The sequence below is a fragment of the Diabrotica virgifera genome, chromosome 6 (assembly GCF_917563875.1).
Source record: "Diabrotica virgifera virgifera chromosome 6, PGI_DIABVI_V3a".
NCBI classification, from domain to species: Eukaryota; Metazoa; Arthropoda; class Insecta; order Coleoptera; family Chrysomelidae; genus Diabrotica; species Diabrotica virgifera.
The window spans coordinates 86,013,143-86,037,461 of NC_065448.1; the positions used below are offsets into that span (position 1 = coordinate 86,013,143).

The window sequence follows — 24,319 nt, forward strand, 5'->3', positions numbered from 1 at the left end:
CCTACCTTAACTCCTGAATATAATAATTGTAATATTAACAACCACCTTTACGGTAACTTTTCCTTATCTTTCTTATTTTTGTTTTGTTTTATATTTTTGAAATGTATGTAGATTTTGAAATATACTTGTTGTGACTGGCTGAGTGGCGACAGCCCATGCCAAAAAAAAAAAATGCCAAACTGTTAGTGAATATTTCCGAAGGTTTCAGCCGTTGCCATAGCGACAGGAATTGACAGGAATAAACACGCTGGTAACAATAATATTCTATGGGGTGTTCTCTTTAATACTAAAACATAAAAAAAGTTAATTTTAAATATTGCCTTTTTTATTTATTAATTCCCAAAAACACCAAAATGACCTCTGTGCGGCACCCGCGTTGAGTATATTTACAAAATATTGAGAACTAAGAAATATATCCGATCATCAAATTAAATATGCAATTGTCCAAATATATCGTTTATGATTTGCAACAATTAAACAAATTAGCAGGTCGCACCTGTGTAAATATAATAACAAATTGGTTCATGTGATATACGGGGTGATAAATATATACTGTTTAATATCGGATATGAATGATGTATATTTGAGATTAAACAAATTGTTAGACATATACAGGGTGTCCCGAAAAGATTGGTCATAAATTATACCAGAGATTCTGGGGTCAAAAATAGGTTGATTGAACTTCACTTACCTATATAGAATAGTGCACACAAAAAAAGTTACAGCCCTTTGAAGTTACAAAATGAAAATCGATTTTTTTTCATATATCGAAAACTCCCAGAGATTTTTTATTGAAAATGGACATGTGGCATTTTTATGGCAGCAACATCGTAAAAAAATTAAAGTGAAATTTGTGCAACCCATAAAAATTTTATGGGGGTTTTGTTCCCTTAAACCCCTCCAAACTTTTGTGTACCTTCAAATTAAATTATTATTGTGGCACCATTAGTTAAACACAATGTTTTTAAAACTTTTTTGCCTCCTAGTACTTTTTCGATAATCCAGTGTTTATCGAGATATTTTGAATATTTGTCGAATCCACCACATATTTGTATATGGTTAAGTACGATTGTAGAGACCTGTTAATAATCTGAAAATTTATTTATAATTTACATTTTTGGGTATATTTTGAAAAAGAATGTACATCTCGATAAAAGGTGACCTTTGAAAGGTGAAAAAAAGACTAATAGTTTAATTAGAACGTACACAAACATTGGTGGGGTTTAAAGGAACAAAACCCCCATACAATTTTTACGTAAATATATTGAAAAAGAAGCCGCATCTCGATAAAAACTGGCTTATCGAAAAAATACTAGGAGGCAAAAAAGTTTGAAAAACGTTGTGTTTAACTAATGGTACCACAATAATGAATTAATTGGAACGTACACAAAAGTTTGGGGGGGGGTTTAAGGGAACAAAATCCCCATAAATTTTTTATGGGGTGGACAAATTTCACTATAATTTTGTTTTAAAATGTTAGTGCCGTAAGAATGATACATTTCCATTTTCAATAAAAAATCTCTAACAGTTTTCGATATATTGAAAAAAATCGATTTTCATTTTGTAACTTCAAAGGGCTATAACTTTTTTTATGAGCACATTTGTACTAAGGTGAATTAGGTTCAATCGAACTATTTTTGACCCCAGAATGTGTGGTATAATTTATGACCAATCTTTTCGGGACACCCTGTATATTTTTAACATAAGTAAATAAAAATACTATAAAATAAAAATTTGTTGTGAATTCGTATTTAAATTCGTATTGTTATATTTAATCTAACGCGCGACCGATTACGTGACAGAAAAGAACGCCACTGTTTCCGGGTTAAAGACCTGTATTAGCGTTCGTGAATATGTTAGTAAGTTAGTATCTGGAATTTCATTATATTTTAGTGTTGTTTATTACTACATCCATTCCTACTAAATTTTCTTTTTATGATGTTGATTTTACATAAATAAATGTTTATGTTTTGGTTCTTATTTTAGATGTTTCCCAGAAGAAATTATCAGAAATCGAAGTTAACAACACATTAGCTGAACATGCATGTAATAAAAAACAAGAAATAAGTCTTAATCCTGATGACACAGCACTTACAAATTATATTTCTTCTGATGGCTTCCCTTACAAAAATAATTTCAAGGAACATACGAATGATCAGACTGAAGGAAAGCTTCACAAATGTGAAATTTGTTTTAAGCAAGTTACTACAGCAACTGGTTTGAAAAGACATTTAAGAGTGCACACTGGACAAACGCCTTATCAGTGTGAAATTTGTTTTAAATTGTTCAATCAAGCAAATAATTTGAAAACACATTTCAGATTACATACTGGAGAAAAACCTTATGAGTGTAAAATTTGTTTTAAGCAGTTTAGTGAAATGGACAATTTGAAAACACATTTAAGGATACACACTGGAGAGAAGCCGTACACGTGTGACATTTGTTTTAAGCAATTTAATCAAACGAGTCATTTGAAAACACATTTCAGAGTGCACACTGGAGAAAAGCCTTATAAGTGTGAAATTTGTTTTAAACGGTTTAGTCGAACAGAAGATTTGAAAATACATTTAAGAGCGCGCACTGGAGAAAAGCCGTAAAAGTGTGAAATTTGTTTAAAGAAGTTTACTACAAGAAGTCAATTGAAAACACATTTGAGAATACACACTGGAGAAAAAACTTACAAGTGTGAAATTTGTTTTAAGTAGTTTAGTGAAATGGGCAATTTGAAAACACATTTAAGAGTACACACTGGAGAAAAGTCTTAAAAGTGTGAAATTTGTTTTAAGCAGTTTACTCAAGCAGGTACTTTGAAATGCCATCTGAGATCACACAACTAAAAAGGATGTGAGATTTGTTATAGGTACTTTTCTCGAAATTTCTGGTCTCATGTTTGAGAAATTAATATCTAACTTGAGTTGAACGTCTGAGCAAAGTAAGAAATATGGATGTAAACAGATGGACAGTTCGTCGACGACTTTTAAAGGGTAATTTATTATCCAGACGGGTAGGACTATCTTCACTACCTTCCACAAAAATCGCAGAGCTCGCCTTGACTTTGCAATAGAACTGAAGTGATGCAGGTTGGAGCAATGTATTGATCTCAGATGAGTCCAGATTTTGTCTGAGGTCACCAGATGACCGAGATAGGATTTGGAAAAGAGAAGGAGAGCGATGTTTTAAATGCAATATTGCGAAAGAATAAGTAGGGGGCACTCCCTTATGATTTTTGCTGGTATAAGTTCAGAAGCCCATACTGATTTAGTTATTGCGGATAGATGTTCTATGTTCTGCAAGATACATAACAAGTAGTATTTTAGATCAGTATGTGGTACCTGTTTCTCCTTTCATTTAACCTTATTTCATTTTTATGGACGACAACGCGCGTCCTCACCATGCTGGAATCGTCAACCAATATATAGAGAAGGTGAGAATTGTCCATAGGAACTGGCAAGCTTGCTTGTTTTAAGCAGTTTAGTATAATAGGCGACTTTAAAAAACATTTAAGATTGTACACTTGAGAAAAGCCGTACAAATGTGAAATTTGTTTTAAGCAGTTTAGTGAAATAAGAGTGCACACTGGAGAAAAGCCATAAAAGTGTGAAATTTGTTTTAAGGCCATCGGTACATAATTCGCAAATATTTTACGGCTTTCCCTACTTTTTCTGTCTTTACACGGCAAATTACTTGTAGTAAAATTCACACTGGTATGGATATGTAAACATTACTAGAATGTCATTCTACTTGACAATGTCATCATTAGCTTTAAAGAGATGGCTTTTGAATGTTATTGAATAACTGTTATTTGTATAATTGAAAATTATTAATTCAGTTAATAAATGTGATAATTTTTTCACTAACTATGTATTCAGTGATTGTAATAATTTATATGTACAACAAAAACTAATACTCAATCGAGAAAAGAGGAAAAGTGTTAAAGTGATTTTTTAATAATCTGTTGTTACTATGGAACGCTTACAATTTTAAACATCTTTAACATCAAAATACTTAAATCGCATAATATATCCTGATGTATTCTCTGCTTGGATCTTCCATAACTAATAAACAATAAATAATTTTTTATTACGTTCACGTCTTAAATCAATTATTTATCAAATACACTATCAATATTATTTAATAAACAACTCAAAATATTCCCGATGCCATGTCAAATATTTAAAACTGTCACTGTCTTGTCATCATATTCTATTTGACTCAGTGCGTTGTATGACAGATAGCGAATGTTCGATTTGGAAAATATCACCACGGACATGGTGTCCGAATTTTCGAATCATGAAAAAACTAATAAATATTAAAAAAAAATTAAACGCAGAATGAAAGACTAAATTATTATCGAGGGCCGAAAGTCCCTTAGTAGCCCAATAAATGACCGTTTTGGAGTGTAATTTTCAGGGGCAACTCAGAATTGCATGGAAATTTGGATTTATTTTCTACTTACCCTCCACTTCAAAGTTGAAATTGTGCCGTTGGTTGCTTTTACTTGGGGGGTGACAGTCACCCCTTCTCGAGGGGTGAAAAACGCTCGTTTAAAATAAGCCCGGAAATGGATAAATTGGCAGATTATAAGCAATTTTCGTTCTATAAAATTTTTTACGGAAGTCAATACTTTTCGAGTTATTCGCGATTAAATATGTTGATTTTTCGACAAAAAAATTACGCTTTCAGACCGGTTTTCGCAAATAACTCAAAAAGTGGATATTTTATCGAAAAAAATATTCCTAGCAAAAGTGTAGATTATAAAAAATTGAAAAAAATGGTTTATCAGTAAAGTCTATAAATTGAGTAAAAGCAAAGTTGTAGCTTATGAAAAATTCGTTCTTATTCGTCTAATTCCAAATCGAATAATTCAACGCGAAATCACCGAAAAATTCAGCACTTTTCGGGAAAAACTTATTAAAATTTTTAAAGTATCTAAAAAAAGCTTTATATTTGTTTTTTACAAAAGTTTCTAGCATCAAAAATAAACGAGTTACACTGAAAAAAAAGTCGGCCCATTTTTTTGGTAAAAAAAAATCGTGAAAACCTGCCTCTATTTAGTACCCTAAATAAAATTAATCGTTGCCGCTTTACCATTTATTTTAACTCTATGTGGATTGTTTATATGACCTGTAAGCTTTATTGGTTTAAAGTGCTTATTTTTTTAAAAATTTGGTTTTATAGTAAAAAAAATTTTTCTAAAAATTTTTGAAAATTTTCCTTTTTTCAAAATAACAAAAATTATTAGTGATAAGAAAAATCTTAACCAGTAAAAAATGTACGTTTTGCTATTATAAATATGCTTGTTTCATTTTGTTTTTCCGTAAGACAAAAATTGGTTTAGATTTGGCTGTTCAAAATTTGCATACACTCGTGATTAGTGACCCGTTCAAGCTTTTTTAACTATAACCCTTTCAAAAATAAACATTTTAAACCGGTGAGACCGACAGATCATATAAAAAATAGATAAGTAAGTAAATTGTTTGTAAAGCGATAGCGATTAATTTCATTTGGGGAGCTAAACACGGGGAGATTTTCATAATTTTTTTACCAAAAAAAAAGAGGACCAACTTTGTTTTGAGCGTAACTTGCTTATTTGGAATGCTAGAAACTTGTATAAACAATTAAAATAAAGCTTTTTATAAAAACTTTAAAAAAGTTTGAATGGGTTTTTCCCGAAAAGTGCTTATTTTTCGGTGATTTCACCTTGAAATATTCGATTTGGAATTAGACGAATAAGAACGTGTTTTCCATGAGCTACAACTTTGTTTTTACTCAATCGATAGACTTTACTGATACACCATTTTTTTTTCGGTTTTTTATAAGCTACACTTTTACTAGGAATATTTTTTTTGATCAAATATTTACTTTTTGAGTTATTTGCGAAAAACCGTCTGAAAACGTAGTTTTTTTTGTCGACAAATAAACATTTTCAATCGCAAATAACTCGAAAATTATTGACTTACATAAAAAACTATACAGAACAAAAGTTGCTTAAAATCAGTCAATTTATCCATTTCCGGTCTTATCTTGAACTTATGTTTTTTCACCCCTGAGAAGGGGCGACTGTCACCCCCCAAGTAAAAGCAACCAACGGCACAATTTCAACTTCGAAATGGAGGGTAAGTAGAACCTAAATCCAAATTTTCATGCAATTCGTAGTTGCCCCTGAAAATTACACGGTATAGGTCCGGTTTTTCAGTGGGCCAGTATTTTAACCCTTATAGCGTTTTTCAGTGATTTAAATCAAGTTAAGAAAATCTCGGTTGGCTAACCACTTTTTTCTTCTGTTGGTAGCAGTAACTGTACGTGCGCAAGTGCAATTCGAGAAATAATGATCAATTTGACAGAAAAATAAATAAAAGACAATTTCATAACCAAATTAAAAAAATGATTAATGCAATGCAATATCAAGTTCGGAATCTTTGTTTAGTTCATAACGTCTACCTCGGTTTCATAACAGAAGAGAATTAGAATTACTGGGACGATTCAAACTTTTCTTCCGATTTTGTTTGTCAAAGACCACGGTCTTATCACTATTTGAACAGATTGACCAGGAAATAAGTCAGAATCTTTGGTAAATAATTAAGTATTTTGCTGTGTAGACAAATATAAAATAATATTTTTTAAATATTACTAGGAATCATGCATTAAATCCTGTTACAGTAAGTGTAAACATAGGTACCTGTTAAAGTTATATTTAAATATATTTCCTTATAATTCCTTCCTATATTATAATAACGATAATAATTTATAATTTCAATAATAATAATTTCCTTATAATAATAAGGAGGTATTAGAATACTTCCCGCGATGAAACAAAATAACATAACCCAACTAATCCCTTCTGTCAGGCAGGTACTCAAAAAAATAAACATGATGCATTCACTGCACCAATGCGCAAGCGTAACCGCAAAATTCGGAGTTAAACCATCTAACGAGGATCGTTTAAAATCGTGGTTAACTTAAACGAGTTTAAGCTCTAACCTAGTACTGAAAAACTGATTAAACATGAATATTTCGGTGACCAAAAAATAAATAGGTTAACCCAGCACTGAAAAACCGGCCCATAGCCGTATTTCCCGTACATTTACTGGGCTATAGAATATATAAAAAGTTTCTTTTGAATGAGATATTTGAAATTAAAAATCACACTACATTTTCTCTTAGTTTTTCACCCCTGTAACTTATTAAAATAAACATTATAGAAGTTTTCAGTGACTTTCGGCCATCGGTAAGAACGTAATCTTTCATTCTGCGTTTAAATTTTTCAAAAATACTTGGTAGTTTTCTCAGGATTCGAAAAAAATGAATCCCCATTTAAATACCATTGCAGCCAAAAATACGTACCCATCCCCTTAAAGCTGTTTTCTCAGACAGTTGGTTTGAAAAGATATGACATTACATACTGGAGAAAGAGATTACATGTGTGAAGTTTGTTTTAAGCAATTTACTCAAGAATATTCTTTGAAAATTCATTTGACAGCGCACACTAGAAAGAAGACTTAAATTGTATAAGATATATTGTAATAAATATGGATGTAATTATATACAATTGTGTTCTTATTCTTAACGTGCCGTCTTCTGTCGAAGTTTGGCGATTAGCATGATTATTTGAACTCTGTTCACTGTTGCCCTACAAAGCTAGTTAGATGAGCAATTAAGCCATTCTCTGAGATTACACACCTATCACATTCGTGTTCTTCCAACGTTACTTTTTCCTAAAATCTTTCCCTGCATGATAATCTGCAGAAACTGGTATTTTGCTCCTCTCATCACGTTAAAAGTACAGTAGTTTTCGTATCTTTATTTCATTAGTAAGTTCGGTATCTTTTGAAAGTCTGCAGGATTTCTTCATTCCTGACTCTATATTATAAAAATACGTTACATATTTGTATTCAATGGGTGTATCATCCCAATTATAGATTAGAGCTGGCTCCTTTTTATTTCGTTTCAACGAAGGATATAAATATAAAGTGGAATAACTTACATATACAGTGAGCACGTAAAGGTTGGAATAAATTCATTTTTTCGAGAATGTACGATTTTGGAAAGAAATCCCGAAATGGGTCAATTTTTATTTTTAGATTGGGACTTTTTGGCATATATACCATACTAGTGACGTCACCCATCTGGGCGTGATGACGTCATCGATGATATTTTTAAATAGGAATAGGGGTCGTGTGATAGCTCATTTGAAAGATAATTCAATTCTCTATTCAGTAATATAACCATTAATATAATTTTTTATACAGGGTGGCGAAAAAAATATTTTTTGGATTAAATTTACTGACAAAAAGAAAAATTCAAGTAACTTATTTAATTCAAAATACATTTTACTGCTCTCAGAAAACAGAAAAAAATGTTTAATTGAAAAATAATCATTGATTTTCGCTTAAATTAAATGTTCAAACTGTCAAGAGGAAGGTGGGTCGGTGGGTGGCTGCTTTAATACTGAATTTAAGCAAAAAACAATATTTTTATTTGTCAAATAAACATTATTTCCTGTTTTCTGATAGGAGTAAAATGTATTTTGAGTTAAATAAATTACACACATTCTTCTTTTTATGTCAATAAATTTAATTCAAAAAATTTTTTTGGACACCCTGTATAAATATTTATGTTAATGTTTATATTACTGAATAGATAATTGAATTACCTTTCAAATGAGGTATCACACGACCCCTATTCTCATTTAAAAAAATCGTAGATGACGTCATCACGCCCAGATGGGTGACGTCACTAGTATGATATATATGCCAAAAAATCGCAATTTAAAAATAAAAATTGACCTGTTTCGGGATTTTTTTCCAAAATCGTCCATTCTCGAGAAAATGAATTTATTACAACCTTTACGTGCTCACTGTATATGTAGGTACTTACACTATATCACAGATACTCAAAACGGACGCCTATGGTCAGTATTTGACCTCTGGAAGATAAATAGTCGTACCAGTTTTCGTTTTTCTAAATAAAACCGATCTGGAGATATTAAAAATAAACTAATTACAAGATGCCATCTTCAAAGAGCTCTAACTCCCTTAGGAATCATTGTCGGACTAGATGAATTGAGTTAAATTGTCTTAAAATTATCTGAGGAATCTCCGGTCTTTGTTTGTCAGGAGAGTTTCTGGACACCCTGTATAATAGATTAATTAAAAATTAAATTAATTAATAATTAAAAAGGCAGGTCATAAGTTAAATCACATATTCTAGAACCAAAAATAGTTTGACTTAACCTAACTTACCTTTGCACAAATGAGCACATAAAAAAGTTACAGCCCTTTGAAGTTTCAAAATGAAAATCGATGTTTTCCAATATATCGAAAACTATTAAATATTTTTTATTGAAAATAGACATATGACATTATTATGGCAGAAACATCTTAAAAAACACATATTTAACAATAATTGATGGATTCGACCGTTACTTGATGGAAGTTCATTTTATCTAACAATAAAACACTGAAAACGTTTGTTTTCTATACTTCCACAAAATTTATTATATCTAAGTGACTACAGCTGTTTCGGCGGAGTGCCTTTCTCAAGTAATATAGTTTACAATGTGTTTGCCTTTTTAATCTTCAACTGAAGAGGTTGAGGAGTGGGGAGCTGTTTGTCTCGAGTTGGTCATTCAGAATTACATCTGTATTTTTCAGTTTATTAATTTCCATAGATTCTAAAAAAGATAGCTTAAGGCCTTTATTTTGAATATGTAGAATTTGAAACTCTTCATTGAAAGAATGATTATGATCTAGAAGGTGAAGTGCGTATGTAGAAGTGTCTGTTTTTCTATTGTTGAATGCCCTTTTGTGTTCTGCTATCCGTTTGTCAAAAGTTCTGCCAGTTTGACCGATGTACGTTTTCGGACAGTCACCACAAGTTAGTTTGTACACACCACTCTGTAGTTGCTTTCTCTTTCGGCTTTTATTGTTCTTAATATATTTGCTTAAGTTGTTGTTAGTTCTGAAAGCTGGTGTTATTCCTTTCTTTTTTATGTATCTGGCTATTGTTGTTGTTATCTTGCCAGTATATGTGAGAGAGCAGAAGGTACTGGGTTCTTTCTGTGGTGGTGGATACACTAATTTCAGGGCTTTCTTATGGAGTTTTTGGTTTAAAATTTTGTTAACTGTTTGTTCGTTATAGCCGTTGTTTACTGCTATTTGTTTAATGATGTTTAGTTCTATTTCGAAGTTATTTTTTGTCATGGGAATTTCTGTCAGTCTATGTATCATGCTATGGTAGGCTGCTAATTTGTGTTGTGTAGGATGGGATGATGAATTGTGTATAGTTGTGTCAGTATGGGTAGGTTTATGATATATGGAGAACTCATGTTTGTTGTGTAGTCTGGAAATCGTTACATCTAGAAAGTTTATAGAGTTATTCTGTTCTGTTTCTACTGTAAACTCAATATTATTATGAAGTGAATTAATATATGATAGAAATTGGTCAAGTTGTCTGTTAGTTCCTGTAAAGCATACTAGTATATCATCCACGTATCTCCACCAATATAAGAACTGTTTAAATACGGGATGTTTAGAAATTGTTGTTTCAAGTTGGTTCATAAATATATCTGATAGCAATGGGCTTAGAGGATTACCCATAATAAGTCCTGCACTGTTGTTTATGTATATTTGATTATTGAATTCAAAATAGTCTTGATTTATGCAAATTTCAAGAAGGTGTAAAATTTCAGATGCAATGATCGGATTTGTACTATTATGGTCTAAAAGATTCTTAACTAAAACAAAAGTTTCTGTAGGAGGAACACTAGGAAAAATTTTCACCTAAATTCACCGTAAAAAATACACTAGAACTAGTTAATAAAATACAACATTTTCAATTGCCCAAAAACTCCAGACTAATTTCATTTGACGTAAAAAATCTTTTTCCTAGTGTTCCTCCTACAGAAACTTTTGTTTTAGTTAAGAATCTTTTAGACCATAATAGTACAAATCCGATCATTGCATCTGAAATTTTACACCTTCTTGAAATTTGCATAAATCAAGACTATTTTGAATTCAATAATCAAATATACACAAACAACAGTGCAGGACTTATTATGGGTAATCCTCTAAGCCCATTACTATCAGATATATTTATGAACCAACTTGAAACAACAATTTCTAAACATCCCGTATTTAAACAGTTCTTATATTGGTGGAGATACGTGGATGATATACTAGTATGCTTTACAGGAACTAACAGACAACTTGACCAATTTCTATCATATATTAATTCACTTCATAATAATATTGAGTTTACAGTAGAAACAGAACAGAATAACTCTATAAACTTTCTAGATGTAACGATTTCCAGACTACACAACAAACATGAGTTCTCCATATATCATAAACCTACCCATACTGACACAACTATACACAATTCATCATCCCATCCTACACAACACAAATTAGCAGCCTACCATAGCATGATACATAGACTGACAGAAATTCCCATGACAAAAAATAACTTCGAAATAGAACTAAACATCATTAAACAAATAGCAGTAAACAACGGCTATAACGAACAAACAGTTAACAAAATTTTAAACCAAAAACTCCATAAGAAAGCCCTGAAATTAGTGTATCCACCACCACAGAAAGAACCCAGTACCTTCTGCTCTCTCACATATACTGGCAAGATAACAACAACAATAGCCAGATACATAAAAAAGAAAGGAATAACACCAGCTTTCAGAACTAACAACAACTTAAGCAAATATATTAAGAACAATAAAAGCCGAAAGAGAAAGCAACTACAGAGTGGTGTGTACAAACTAACTTGTGGTGACTGTCCGAAAACGTACATCGGTCAAACTGGCAGAACTTTTGACAAACGGATAGCAGAACACAAAAGGGCATTCAACAATAGAAAAACAGACACTTCTACATACGCACTTCACCTTCTAGATCATAATCATTCTTTCAATGAAGAGTTTCAAATTCTACATATTCAAAATAAAGGCCTTAAGCTATCTTTTTTAGAATCTATGGAAATTAATAAACTGAAAAATACAGATATAATTCTGAATGACCAACTCGAGACAAACAGCTCCCCACTCCTCAACCTCTTCAGTTGAAGATTAAAAAGGCAAACACATTGTAAACTATATTACTTGAGAAAGGCACTCCGCCGAAACAGCTGTAGTCACTTAGATATAATAAATTTTGTGGAAGTATAGAAAACAAACGTTTTCAGTGTTTTATTGTTACATATTTAACACTTAACAGTGAAATTTCTGTACCCCATAAAAATTTTATGGTGGTTTTGTTCCCTGAAACCTCCCCCCAAACTTTTGTGTAGGTTGCAATTAAATTATTATTGTGGTACCATTAGTTAAAACACAATGTTTTTAAACCTTTTTGCCTCTTAATATTTTTTTCGATAAACCAGTTTTTATCGAGATGTGGTTTATTTTTTAATATGTTTCAAAATATGCCGGACAAATGTATATTATAATTAAAATTTCATATTACCAGGTCTCTATAATCTTACCCAACTATTAAGAAATCAGTGGTGGATTTTTCAAATTAATGTTCAAAATATCGCAATAAAAACTGGCTTATCGAAAAAGCCATAAGAAACAAAAAAAGTTTTAAAAAGATTTTGTTTAGCTAATGATGCCACAGTAGGTAATAATTTAATTGGAATGTACAAAAAAACCCCTATAAAGTTTTTATGGGGTGCACAATTACTCTGTACTTTTTCTAAGATATTACATTTTCAATAAGAAATCTCTAAAAAAGGTACGTATCCATAAGATACAAGGGTGATCCGCGCTCGGTGTAACAGCTCCACATAGTGGATACTGGTGATCGTCGCTCTGCGCTCACCTTCTCCTATTGAACCGGTTTGCGGTTTATATGGAGGGGAGCGCATGCCGTATCCATTTGATCAGCTACACTGAGCGCGGATCACCCTTGTAGGGATACGTACCTTAATAGTTTTCGATATACATATTGAAAAAAATCGATTTTCATTTTGTGACTTCAAACGGCTGTCACTTTTTTTATGTGCAAATTTTTTGTACTAAGGTAAGTCCTAGAATATGTGATGTTTATTTGTACCAAAGTAAGTTAGATTCAATCCAACTGTTTTTGGTCCCAGAATATGTGATTTAATTTATATCCTGCCTTTTTGTTACACTCTGCATTTTGCTGATTCTTGTCAGTGAAGTTTTTCTGTCTGTATTAGCGTTTATGAATATATTAGTATCTGGCATTTCATTATATTTTAGTTTTGTTTATTACTACATCAATTCCTACTAAATTTTCTTTTGATGCTATATATTGATTCTATATAAATAAATGTTTATGTTTTGGTTCTTATTTTAGATGTTTCCCAGAAGAAATTATCAGAAATCGAAGTTAACAACACAGCTGAACATGAATGCAAGAAAAAACAAGAAATAAGTCTTAATCATGATGACATAGCACTTACAAATTATATTTCTTCTGATGGTTTCCCTTACAAAAATAATTTCAAGGAACATACGAATGATCAGACTGAAAGAAAGCTTCACAAATGTGAAATTTGTTTTAAGCAAGTTACTACAGCAACTGGTTTGAAAAGACATTTAAGAGTGCACACTGGAGAAAAGCCTTATAAGTGTGAAATTTGTTTTAAGCGGTTTAATCGAACAAGTAATTTGAAAACACATTTGAGAGTGCATACTGGAGAAAAGCCTTGTCGGTGTGAAATTTGCTTCAAGCAGTTTAGATTTGCAGATGGTTTAAAAATGCATTTGAGAGTGCATGCTGGAGAAAAGCCGCACAAGTGTGAAATTTGTTTTAAGAAGTTTACTGCAAGCAGTCAATTGAAAACACATTTGAGAATACACACTGGAGAAAAACCTTACAAGTGTGAAATTTGTTTTAAGCAGTGTTCTCAATCAAGCGATTTAAAGAGACATTTGAAAACCCACACTAAAGAAACGCCTTATAAGTGTGAAATTTGTTTTAAACAGTTTAGTGAATCAGGCCATTTGAAAACACATTTGAGAGTGCACACTGGAGAAAAGCCTTATAAGTGTGAAATTTGTTTTAAGCCGTTTAGTGAATCAGGTCATTTGAAAACACATTTGAGAGTGCACACTGGAGAAAAGCCTTATAAGTGTGAAATTTGTTTTAAGCGGTTTACTCGAACAGATGATTTGAAAATACATTTAAGAGTGCACACTGGAGAAAAGATGTACAAGTGTGAAATTTGTTTTAAGAAATTTACTACAAGAAGTCAATTGAAAATACATTTGAGAATACACACTGGAGAAAAAGCTTACAAGTGTGAAATTTGTTTTAAGAAATTTACTACAAGAAGTCAATTGAAAATACATTTGAGAATACACACTGGAGAAAAAGCTTACAAGTGTGAAATTTGTTTTAAGCAGTGTTCTCAATCAAGCAATTTAAAGAGACATTTGAAAACACACACTGGAGAAACGCCTTATAAGTGTGAAATTTGTTTTAAGCAGTTTACTCAAGCAGGTACTTTGAAACGCCATATGGGATCACACAACTAACAAAGATGTGAGATTTGGTATAGGTACTTTTTTCGAAATTTCTGGTCTCATGTTTGAGAAATCAGCATCTAACTTGAGTTGAACTGGCAAATCGTCTGAGCGAAGTAAGAAATATGGATGTAAGCAGATATCTTCGACGACTTTTAAAGGGTAATTTATTATCCAGAAGGCCTATCTCCACTACTTTCCACAGAAATCGCGGAGCTCGCCTTGACTTTATAAGAGAACATAAAAACTGGAATGACGCAGATTGAAGCAATGTATTGATCTTGTTTGGGCTGGTATAAGTTCAGAAGCCCATACTGATTTAGTTATTGTGGATAGAGGTTCTATGACGGCTGCAAGATACATAACAAGTAGTATTTTAGATCAGCATGTGGTACCTGTTGCTCCTTTCACTGGACCTAATTTTATTTTTATGGACGACAACGCGCGTTCTCACCGTGCTGAAATCGTCAACCAATACAATAAATCAACTTTGAAGCTTACTTGTTAAGCGGTTTAGTATTTTAATATAGGCGATTTTAAAAAACATTTAATAATGCACGCTGGAGAAAAGCCGTAAATGTGAAATTTGTTTTAGCACTTTCCTCGAACTGATGTATTGAAAAAGCATGACATTGCATGTATGAAGTTTGTTTTAAGTAGGTTACTCAAGATTATTCTTTGAAAATTCACTTGAGAGCGCACACTGGAGAGAAGATTTAAATTGTATGAGATATAATGTAATAAATATGGATTTAATTATGTACAATTATTGTGTTCTTATTCTTAAGGTGCCGTCTTTTGTCGAAGGTTGGCGATCAGCATGATTACTTGAACTCTGTTTACTGTTGTCATACAAAGCTAGTTAGATGATAGCCCAGTCGGGTTAGACGAATAACAGGCCTAACCTTGCATGCCGAGCTGGCCCAAATTTTATTTTTCTAATCTTTAGTGGAGGTCAATAGTAGTGTAAATTTAAAATCACGACTGAATTCCGCCGTTGCGTTAGCCGTAATTTTGATTTTAAACGAGAACTGTTTTTGCTCAACATCTACATACCCCATTTAAAACAAAAGTATGAGAACTACAATTGTTGTAAATGTGTTTTTCTACAATTTCTTTTATTATAATTTTTTGCGTGCTTTTGATATTTTCCGACTTATGGGGGAAAATAATGAAAGTTAGAGCATAATTATTGAATTATTTAATTTATTATTACTCTTACGACAAAAATGTATCTATTTATTAGCATAAGAGCTGTGAGATATTTTTCAGTAGGTATTTTAGGCAACCTGAAAATTTTTCAGGTGACTCTTATAGCCTAATACAAAAATGCCGTTTTGGCTGGAGAGTAGCGGTTATTTTTCCCAAAAATCCCCCCCCCCCCCCCACAAAGTTAAAAAAAGAATAAACATTTTATTTTATTTTAAAAAATATCATTGACGTGACTTTAAAGTAAATTTAAATACTCAGATATAAAGAAAATAAACTGGCCAGGCGATTTTAACTCTGCAAGATACTTGCATGTGCGCCCCAGGATTATTTTCAGGGGGTGCATCTGAACTTCAGAAGATTTCATCTGAATCTGTACATACTATTAACGAGTATAAAATATACAACTATACATCCATAGCTATGTACATTCCTTCCGGACAGGGAGGTGCAATTGTTATTTTGACAGGGTACTATTTAATATTAAAAATACATATTCTAAAAAAGACAGGTTTTTTTTGGGGAAATTTTCCAACTGCCATGTGATCAAACAAATTACGCGTGCATAAAAATGAAAAGCGCTATAGGCACAGATTAACCCAACACAGATGCGAAAGCTATGCTATGATGCCAGTACAAAAATTGGTAACCTTGAAACTAAGGAGCACAGTTGTTGTGCCGGTGTTTGCACCAATACAATTGATAACTTACAAAATAGTTCATTTGGTCTATAATACTTACTTTTACACCTGATTTGATATTTACTATATTTACACTAAAAATTAAGACAAACAAAACTTAACAAAACATGTGTTAAACGAAAAAGGAAATAAAAATACAATAGGTAATTTGGGAATTCTAGGTATGTCCTTAATAAAACAAGAGAAAATTAACTAACTGTTAGAAAAGTGACAATCGTTAAAGATTTATATATAAATGGTCATTTATTTTAAGTGATGATATGAATGGATTACAACACCTTTTAAATGCCATTGACACAGTGGGAAGAGAGTTTGGCCTAAATATAAACTGTTCAAAAACAAAATACATGGTATTTAGCCGTTTGGCCCATCAAGATTCAAGGTTGTATATATGTTGATGGTCATATAATTCAAAGAGTACCCAGTTTTAAATATCTTGGTTGCCATATTACTGAACAACTAGATCCAGATAAAGAGATAAAATGTAGAATCGAGATAGCCAGCACATTTTTAAAAATGAGGTCATTCTTCTGTAATGATACCTTGCAACTTAAACTTCGAAAGCACATGATTAAATGCTACATTTGGTCAGTCCTCTTGTATCGTGTCGAAGCATGGACATTAAAAATATCCACCATTAACCGTTTGGAGGCCTTTGAAATGTGGCTGCACAGACGTATTCTGAAAATACCATGGACGGCTATGCTGACAAATGTGGCAGTCCTTAAGAGAGCAAATGCTACCCGCGAGCTGCTTGATAACATCAAATATAGAAAGATGGCCTATTTTGGACACGTAGTAAGGGGAGACCGGTAAATATTCTTCAACTTATTATGATGGGTAAAATCGAAGGACGCAGAGGAATTGGTAGAAAGCAGCAGTGGCGGCTGGTCCTATGAGGCAGGTGAGGCAGTGCCTCACCAGTATACCAATCGATTATTTACGTTATTTCGTTATTTCATCATCAATTCTTTAAATACAATTTAACTGTTTGAAATTTGCTAAATAACTTTATTTTCGTTATATCATCATCAATAATTCTTTAAATACAATTTAACTTTTTGAAAATTGCTAAATAATTTAATTTTAATTATAAAACTTTTTTATTAACTTTATTTTTATGATAAAAAAAAATTAGTACGGCCCTGACCCGTTCTTCATAACACACCGATATACCTACTCTACAAGGTACCATTAGAGGCACTGCCTCTGATGGTAGTACCTCGTCTAGCATACGAAGCCGACGGAGATCGGCCGGCAGCATGACAGAATAATTTTTGGAAGCGGGATTAAGTATCCTTTCAGAGGCAGGCAAAAATATGCCTCTAGCGTGGTTTTGCAGTTTTAGGTAGTTTGTTAGAACAGTTTGTTCTAGTTACGTGTACTTACTATTAGTATAAGAGATACAATAGATGTTTAGAATATGTTATATATGCTCTGACTGGCTGAAAGTCATTTGCCAATGTCAATTAAATAAATAAATTAATAAAAAAATTAGAAATTATGATTTCTTTCATAATAATTCATTTACTTTTAAGTACGCTGTTTATAAAATAAATAAAAAACCAAAAAAATAAAATTTAACCCTTAGTTTATTTAACATAAAAAAACAATCTTATAATATAACCGTAATTTGCTTACTTGTTTGTTTCTATTTGCATATATGCAATACATTTACAATATAATAAAATTGGTTCTAAAATGAAATTATCACGTGTTTGCAGGTATATTGTTTGCGTACCATAATTTCATTTTGGCAAGTGATTAATAATAACAGAATCAGTCAACGGCCAAACCAGAATGATCCTAAGGGAGGCTACAACTGGTGGGTCTCTGGGGGTATGGATTTAAGGCATTTAAGGCTTATAACCTCCAACCCCCCAGTTACGCCACTGGAATCAGTTGTCCGTTGGTTTAATGTAATATATAATGTAAATTTTGCTTAATATGGCTGTTCAAGTGTTCAACGCTGATGAGCCGACGACGAAACATCTGATTCATGCTGTTTTGATATGTAGTATCATATTAATTATTATTTTTAGCTAAAAAAACAGCTACTATGAGTATGAACCTGTTAGAGACTTAGAACTTTCGTAGCTATTCTTTTGCGAATAAAATTGTTATTTAATATCGTTTGCAAGCCTTAAAATAAATACGGTGCCGTTCTGTGACGTTATGACGTCACAAAATCGACCTTCCGGCTATTAAAGAAAATCTAACCATAATAATAATAATCCTCAAGTGTAGTGTGCCTCACCATCTTGTACTATCACGAGCCGCCCCTGGAAAGCAGGCCTCTTGGTTGAAGAATATCCGGGAGTGGACAGGAATAAAGAAAGCAGAACACCTATTTAGAATAGCTCGAGACAGAGACAGTTTCGCCATGTTAATCGTCAACGTCAAGGGGACTTAATAGGCCACGTTAAGAAGAAGAAGTTCATTTATTAAATTTATATGTATATTGAAAAATAATAGAAAGTTGCTCGGGAGTGAACACGATATAAATATAATAGGGTAATTTGGGAATTCTATGTAGGTACAAAACGAGAGAAAGTAAACTAGCTACAAAACAAAACAAAGTTTTGTCCTTAACAAAACAAGAGAAAGTGAACTAAGTATTAGAAAAGTGACAGTCGTTTGGTGACAGTAATTTGGGAATTCCAGGTATGGCCTTCCAGAACAAAACCAGATAAAGTGTTATTAATACAAGTTCCAGGTTATTTAATTATATAATCAAATTTAATTATATAAACAACGTTTAGTTGGTAAATAAAGAATTTTTTCAAAAAGTGATAAGTTTTGAGACCAAAAAAGTATAATGTTAGAGCGAATTGTTTGTATTCCTGAGAATATCTTCTGGCCTTTGGAATTTTTTCTGCAACAGTGCCTGAGTTTTTACAACTTCGGCCAATGATTTTTAAGAAATTTGTCACATAATTTTTTAAACTGCTCTTACTCTTGTTTTGTACCGTTTTGTTTTTTACATATTTTTCAATTTAAAAGTTTTCTTTTTAAAAACCTGATTTTACATTTCAGTTTATATTCACGTGGCAAGTTATACATAAAAGATGCTGGTGTTTTTAATGATACTGAAGGTGATAACTGGAAAACATATTTTGTAATTCTTGTAGAATGTGTCCATCTTTTTTCTTACTGGGGCTGATAGAAACTTGTTTAGAGGATATTACCTGTAAATTTTCCGCCGCAGGCGTTATTCTATTATCTGAAAAATCATATCTTTTTATTATTGAAATTATTGATATTTACCTAATTTTTTACCTGACAATATTTGAAATTTTTTCGGCGGCTCCTCAGACGTATTCGCGCAGATATCTTTAGATTCGGTAAAAATTGACGGCAAAGCATTGTCATACAAGAGTTTTCGTCTTAAAGATGTGCATAAAAATTTATTTTCAAAATGCTTTTCGCAAATTCTGTATCTAGTTAAATCCTCCTCTAACAAATCTTGTCTTTTAGTATCTTTTAACCATAGCTCACTCCTATAACGTAAGATGTTTTTTAATAAATATTTAATGTCTTGTTAATATCTCTTTTATTTTTTAAGATTATTTTGAATATCTTCAATAACAGGGCGTTTTCATTCTTACTAGTGACTAAAATTTACTGTTTTCAAGGCAGGATTTTTTTCACGCTTATCAAAATATTTCTTGAAAAAATACTATTGGAACTATTTCTAACACACATAGCTTGAGTAACCATTTTATGTAAGTTTCGAGATTAATATAATTAATATGATATAAGTAATATGCCGCTTAATCAGTATTTAGAAAGTAAATCAATTTATTAATGACACTACATACCTTACTTCATCTTTTGGCAATCTAAAAAATGATATTCCTTGACCCCTCTTAGATGAACACCCTTCACAAATACACGTATATCCAACCATTTTTAAAAATATAACAAAACTATTTAAACACACTTGATAAATAGAAAAAATTCCCAATGATCTGCCCGTCAATTTAACACTACAATAAGCGCATGTACTGTCGAGGTTATTCAGGAACTGACAATAAGCTTAAGCCTACATACTAAGCGAGCTACTAAGCGACTAGATACCCTTTTGGTAACTCAAATTGGGAGGAGTTTACCAAAACTCGGTACCAGAGTTATCGCCAGGGTTTCGCATCTGTGTTGGGTTAATCTGTGCTATAGGTAAGTAGCAGTGTGAGAAAGAGCGTATACCGATAGCTATTTGCGTCCTCTGTTGTAGCTGAGCGAGTCCATTCACTCGAGAAAAATTACGTGACCTGGCGATATCCATGTTGTTTTGCCTCGAAACGTTAGAGTAATTATTATATACTAGCTGACCCGGCGAGCTTCGTACCACCTTAGAAATAAATCAATAATGTGTGAAAGTTCAATAAATAAAAATTAACAGAAAATCAAACAAATATTTAAAAAATATTACGTATTAGCCAATATAAAAGTATCAATTTAATTCATTCTTATAAGCAATATTTTTTCGCCGAGCGTAAATATAAAACGATGGCGGTTCTCCAATGCACTATTCATTTTCCTTGCCCGAAACATGGACACTCAAAGTTTATTCCGCAAAATCCCAAAAAACTTCCGATTAAAAACGTCACTACTACGCTCGATATATAATTCATAAACAAATATATTGTTGTTTACCGAATAAGAAGTGACACCGGTAGACGCCTGGCGGGGATTACTGATCTATTCATTATTGGTCAATTTATCGAACATGGTTAAAATTTATTAAATTGCTAATATGGCTATTAAAAAATAGGGGTAGGTGATAAAAGGAAGAAAATTAAGTGTTGTACCTATGTATTTTTACTTATTCTTCTTTTGACTTCATAACCATGGATGGGTCTTTGCCTGTCTTGCTATGCCCTTCCATTTGGACCTTCCTTACGTAGAGGAAAGGCACCAAAATTGAGACAGGCGCCTAATTTGAGACACCGTCGTATATATTTGTGTACGATGGGTTGACATTAGTGAAAATATTGAAAACAGATCATTCTATGAAGTTAGTAGTAGATCTGCTTTTAGTTGGCGCTTAGAAGTGACCGTGGTTGTTTTGTCGACGTTAATTTGATTTACACCATACACAAAGTTTTTCAGAATTTATAAAAACTTACAATACATCAAGGTAAGATGATTACATTTACTCCAGTAATTTTTTTTGGTAGTTTAATATTAGTTAATACATTTTATGCAAATTAAACGGTAATTGTGTGGCATACATAACCAACAAAAATCCGTTCTATTTTTTGACGGAAAAATCCTAATTTGAGACACCTATAGGTTCCAAATTTGAGAGTGTCAAATTAAAATTTTGTGTAAAATTCTGTGTAAAATTTTTATTTTTATGTATTTTTTTGTTTGTAGATGCCGCCAAAAAATAAAAAATGGAATGCAAATGATATGATACGGGCTGTAAATACAGTAAGAAATAGAGAGATGGGCTATTTGAAGGCCTCAAAAGTTTTTGGAGTACCAATAGGTACCTTAGAACGATATGTGAAATCAGACAAGATTCCAGAAGAACTCGTCGGGATATCAATTGGCCGCCGACCTATTCTTCCTTTGGAATTAGAAAATGAGTTGGTTGAGTATGCCCTAACTATGGAGCAACGTTATTTCGGGCTAAGAGCGCGTGATATAAAACGACTGGTATTTCAACTTGCAATACGAAACTAATACCACATCCATTTAGCGTAGTCAAAAAATCAGCCGGAAAGAAATTGTTGAGACTCTTTCTGAAAAAGCATCCGACGCTTTCAATGCTTACTCCTCAGGGAATGTCATCTGCTCGAGTAAAATCGTTTACTCATGAAAATGTATCACAAGTTCTTTGACCTGTATGAACCAGAATATCTTAAGCTTACTAACCCTGCACAACGTATATTCAATGTAGACGAAACAGGTATTACAATTGCTCAGCACAAACATAGCAAAGTCATTTCTATGAGAGGGAAGAAGCAGGTTTCGTCACTTACTTCAGCAGAAAGGAGCAAGCTGATTACTGTTATTACATGTATGTATGCTGCAGGAGTTTTCGTACAACCATTTTTAATCTTCCCTAGAAAAGATATGAAAACAGAGTTGATGCTAGGAGCTTCCACTGGAGCAGTCGCAGAATGCCATGTGTCAGGTTGGGTACAGGCCGATATTTTCACTAGATGGCTACAACACTTCATAAAATTCACTAAACCTTCAGCTGCAGACCCTGTTATTCTCGTTCTTGATGGCCACTATTCTCATAAGTACGAGAAACGTTGCTCTAATAGATTTGGCCAAACAGAATCATGTGACGATTATTCGCCTCCCACCACATTCTACACATAAAATGCAACCGTTGGATGTTGCTTTTATGACACCGCTGAAAACTTACTATGGTAGGGGAGCCCAAGCGGGGATTTTTGCAGTTACTCGAGCGCGTCAGATTATCATATGGGGAGAAACGTGGTACCCTGCATATGTACCTCTGCCATATATTGGCTCTTAACACAGGGGAGTTCGTTTAGGGGGGCCCGAAATAAAAAATCTATCCTTAAAAATACTCGAAATTGTCAGATTAAGATAAGGTAAGTTAAGTACATGCAAAACAGTGTATATTTAAAAAATCTGACGATTTGAGCGGGGCGTAAGGAAATTGGTAAGTCACAAAGTTTCACAAGAAAAAAGCGAATATTTCGCGAAATGAACGTCAGATTGAAACACTAAAAGCTACACGTTCAATATTTTCCAAAAATCTATCGAAAGATACCAAACATGACCCCTCACAGAGAGGGGTGATGGGTAAATTTAAAATTTTAAATACAAATCACGCGATATTTACCAAAATAAACATCAGATCGAAAAACTGCAAAATACACTTATTTAATATTTTTGAAAAATATATCGAATGGTACCAAACGCGACCCCACGCGGAGGTGGGGTGGGGGGTTACTTTAAAATCTTAAATGGGAGCCCCCATTTTTTATTGCAGATTTGGATTCTCTGCATAAAAATAAGCAACTTTTATTCGAAACATTTTTTCTAATTATGGATAGATGGCGCTATAATCGGAAAAAACGATTAATGGAAATGGAAAATTAAATTAAAAAATAGCAAGCGCCCGCTAAAATGGAAAATTTTACTTAACTTTTTTTGGTTTTAGGACCTAATAATCACAACCCAATAGGTCCCCAAAGCGCTCGAGTGACTGCACATTTAGCATACTTTGCTCCCCTACCACTACGCACAAGAAATAGAAAACTGGCCTAGAGAAAATCAGTTGAGTGTTGTGTCTGTAATAATGTTTAAGGTCTTGTGAATTGTTATAGTACTTTATTCAATAATTATATTTTATAATTCCAAGTCATTGCTCTATTGTCCTTACTTGACCTAACCCCTGCCATGAGGCCTCGTGTCCTTGTCCTGTGTCATCGTCTGTCAACAATCACTTCAAGTGATCTATGATCACAGGACTTTACATTTATGAGCTATTCAGCCTCATGACATCTTTCCCTTCCTATAAAGCAGAGAACTTACTACAATAAACTCAGAATAAAATATTATAAAATACTAATACTACCTACGACTAACAATAATATTAAGTGATTACAAAACTAGTACATCTCGAAATCATTATATCGAGTTGGGGGTTTAATTACTCTTTTACCTCTGGTAGGAAACTGATTCGGTACTTCACTCTCACAGGCCATTGATGTTGAAGGTTTGTTACTCTGATTATCATCAAGATCATCTTCTAATTTAATGTGATGTTTAGGCGTATTACTAGATGGTCTCAAGTGATATTTATTTCTTCTTACCAATGTTCCATTTTCTTTCTCAATAACATATGATCTTGGCTCTTGTAAACATTGCCTGACCACAGCAGGTTTCCATTGCCCATCTTCCCTTATAACAA

At 32.6% G+C, this 24,319-nt stretch overlaps 1 protein-coding gene across 4 annotated transcripts in view; it reads left to right on the forward strand.

Annotated features, from left to right (window-relative positions):
• LOC126885828 (zinc finger protein 664-like) overlaps positions 1–15,269 on the forward strand; it is a 59,572-nt gene extending 44,303 nt beyond the window's left edge. For 2 of the 4 annotated variants that reach the window (XM_050652576.1, XM_050652577.1), the window contains one exon: positions 13,332–15,269. In XM_050652576.1, coding sequence (XP_050508533.1) covers positions 13,332–14,515 — 1,184 coding nt within the window. In that variant the 3' untranslated portion in view covers positions 14,516–15,269. Of the gene's footprint in view, positions 1–1,986; positions 4,088–13,331 lie in introns of those variants that run through there. The other 2 variants (XR_007698459.1, XM_050652579.1) reach the window with 2 other exon arrangements.
• The last annotated feature ends 9,050 nt before the right edge of the window (positions 15,270–24,319 follow it).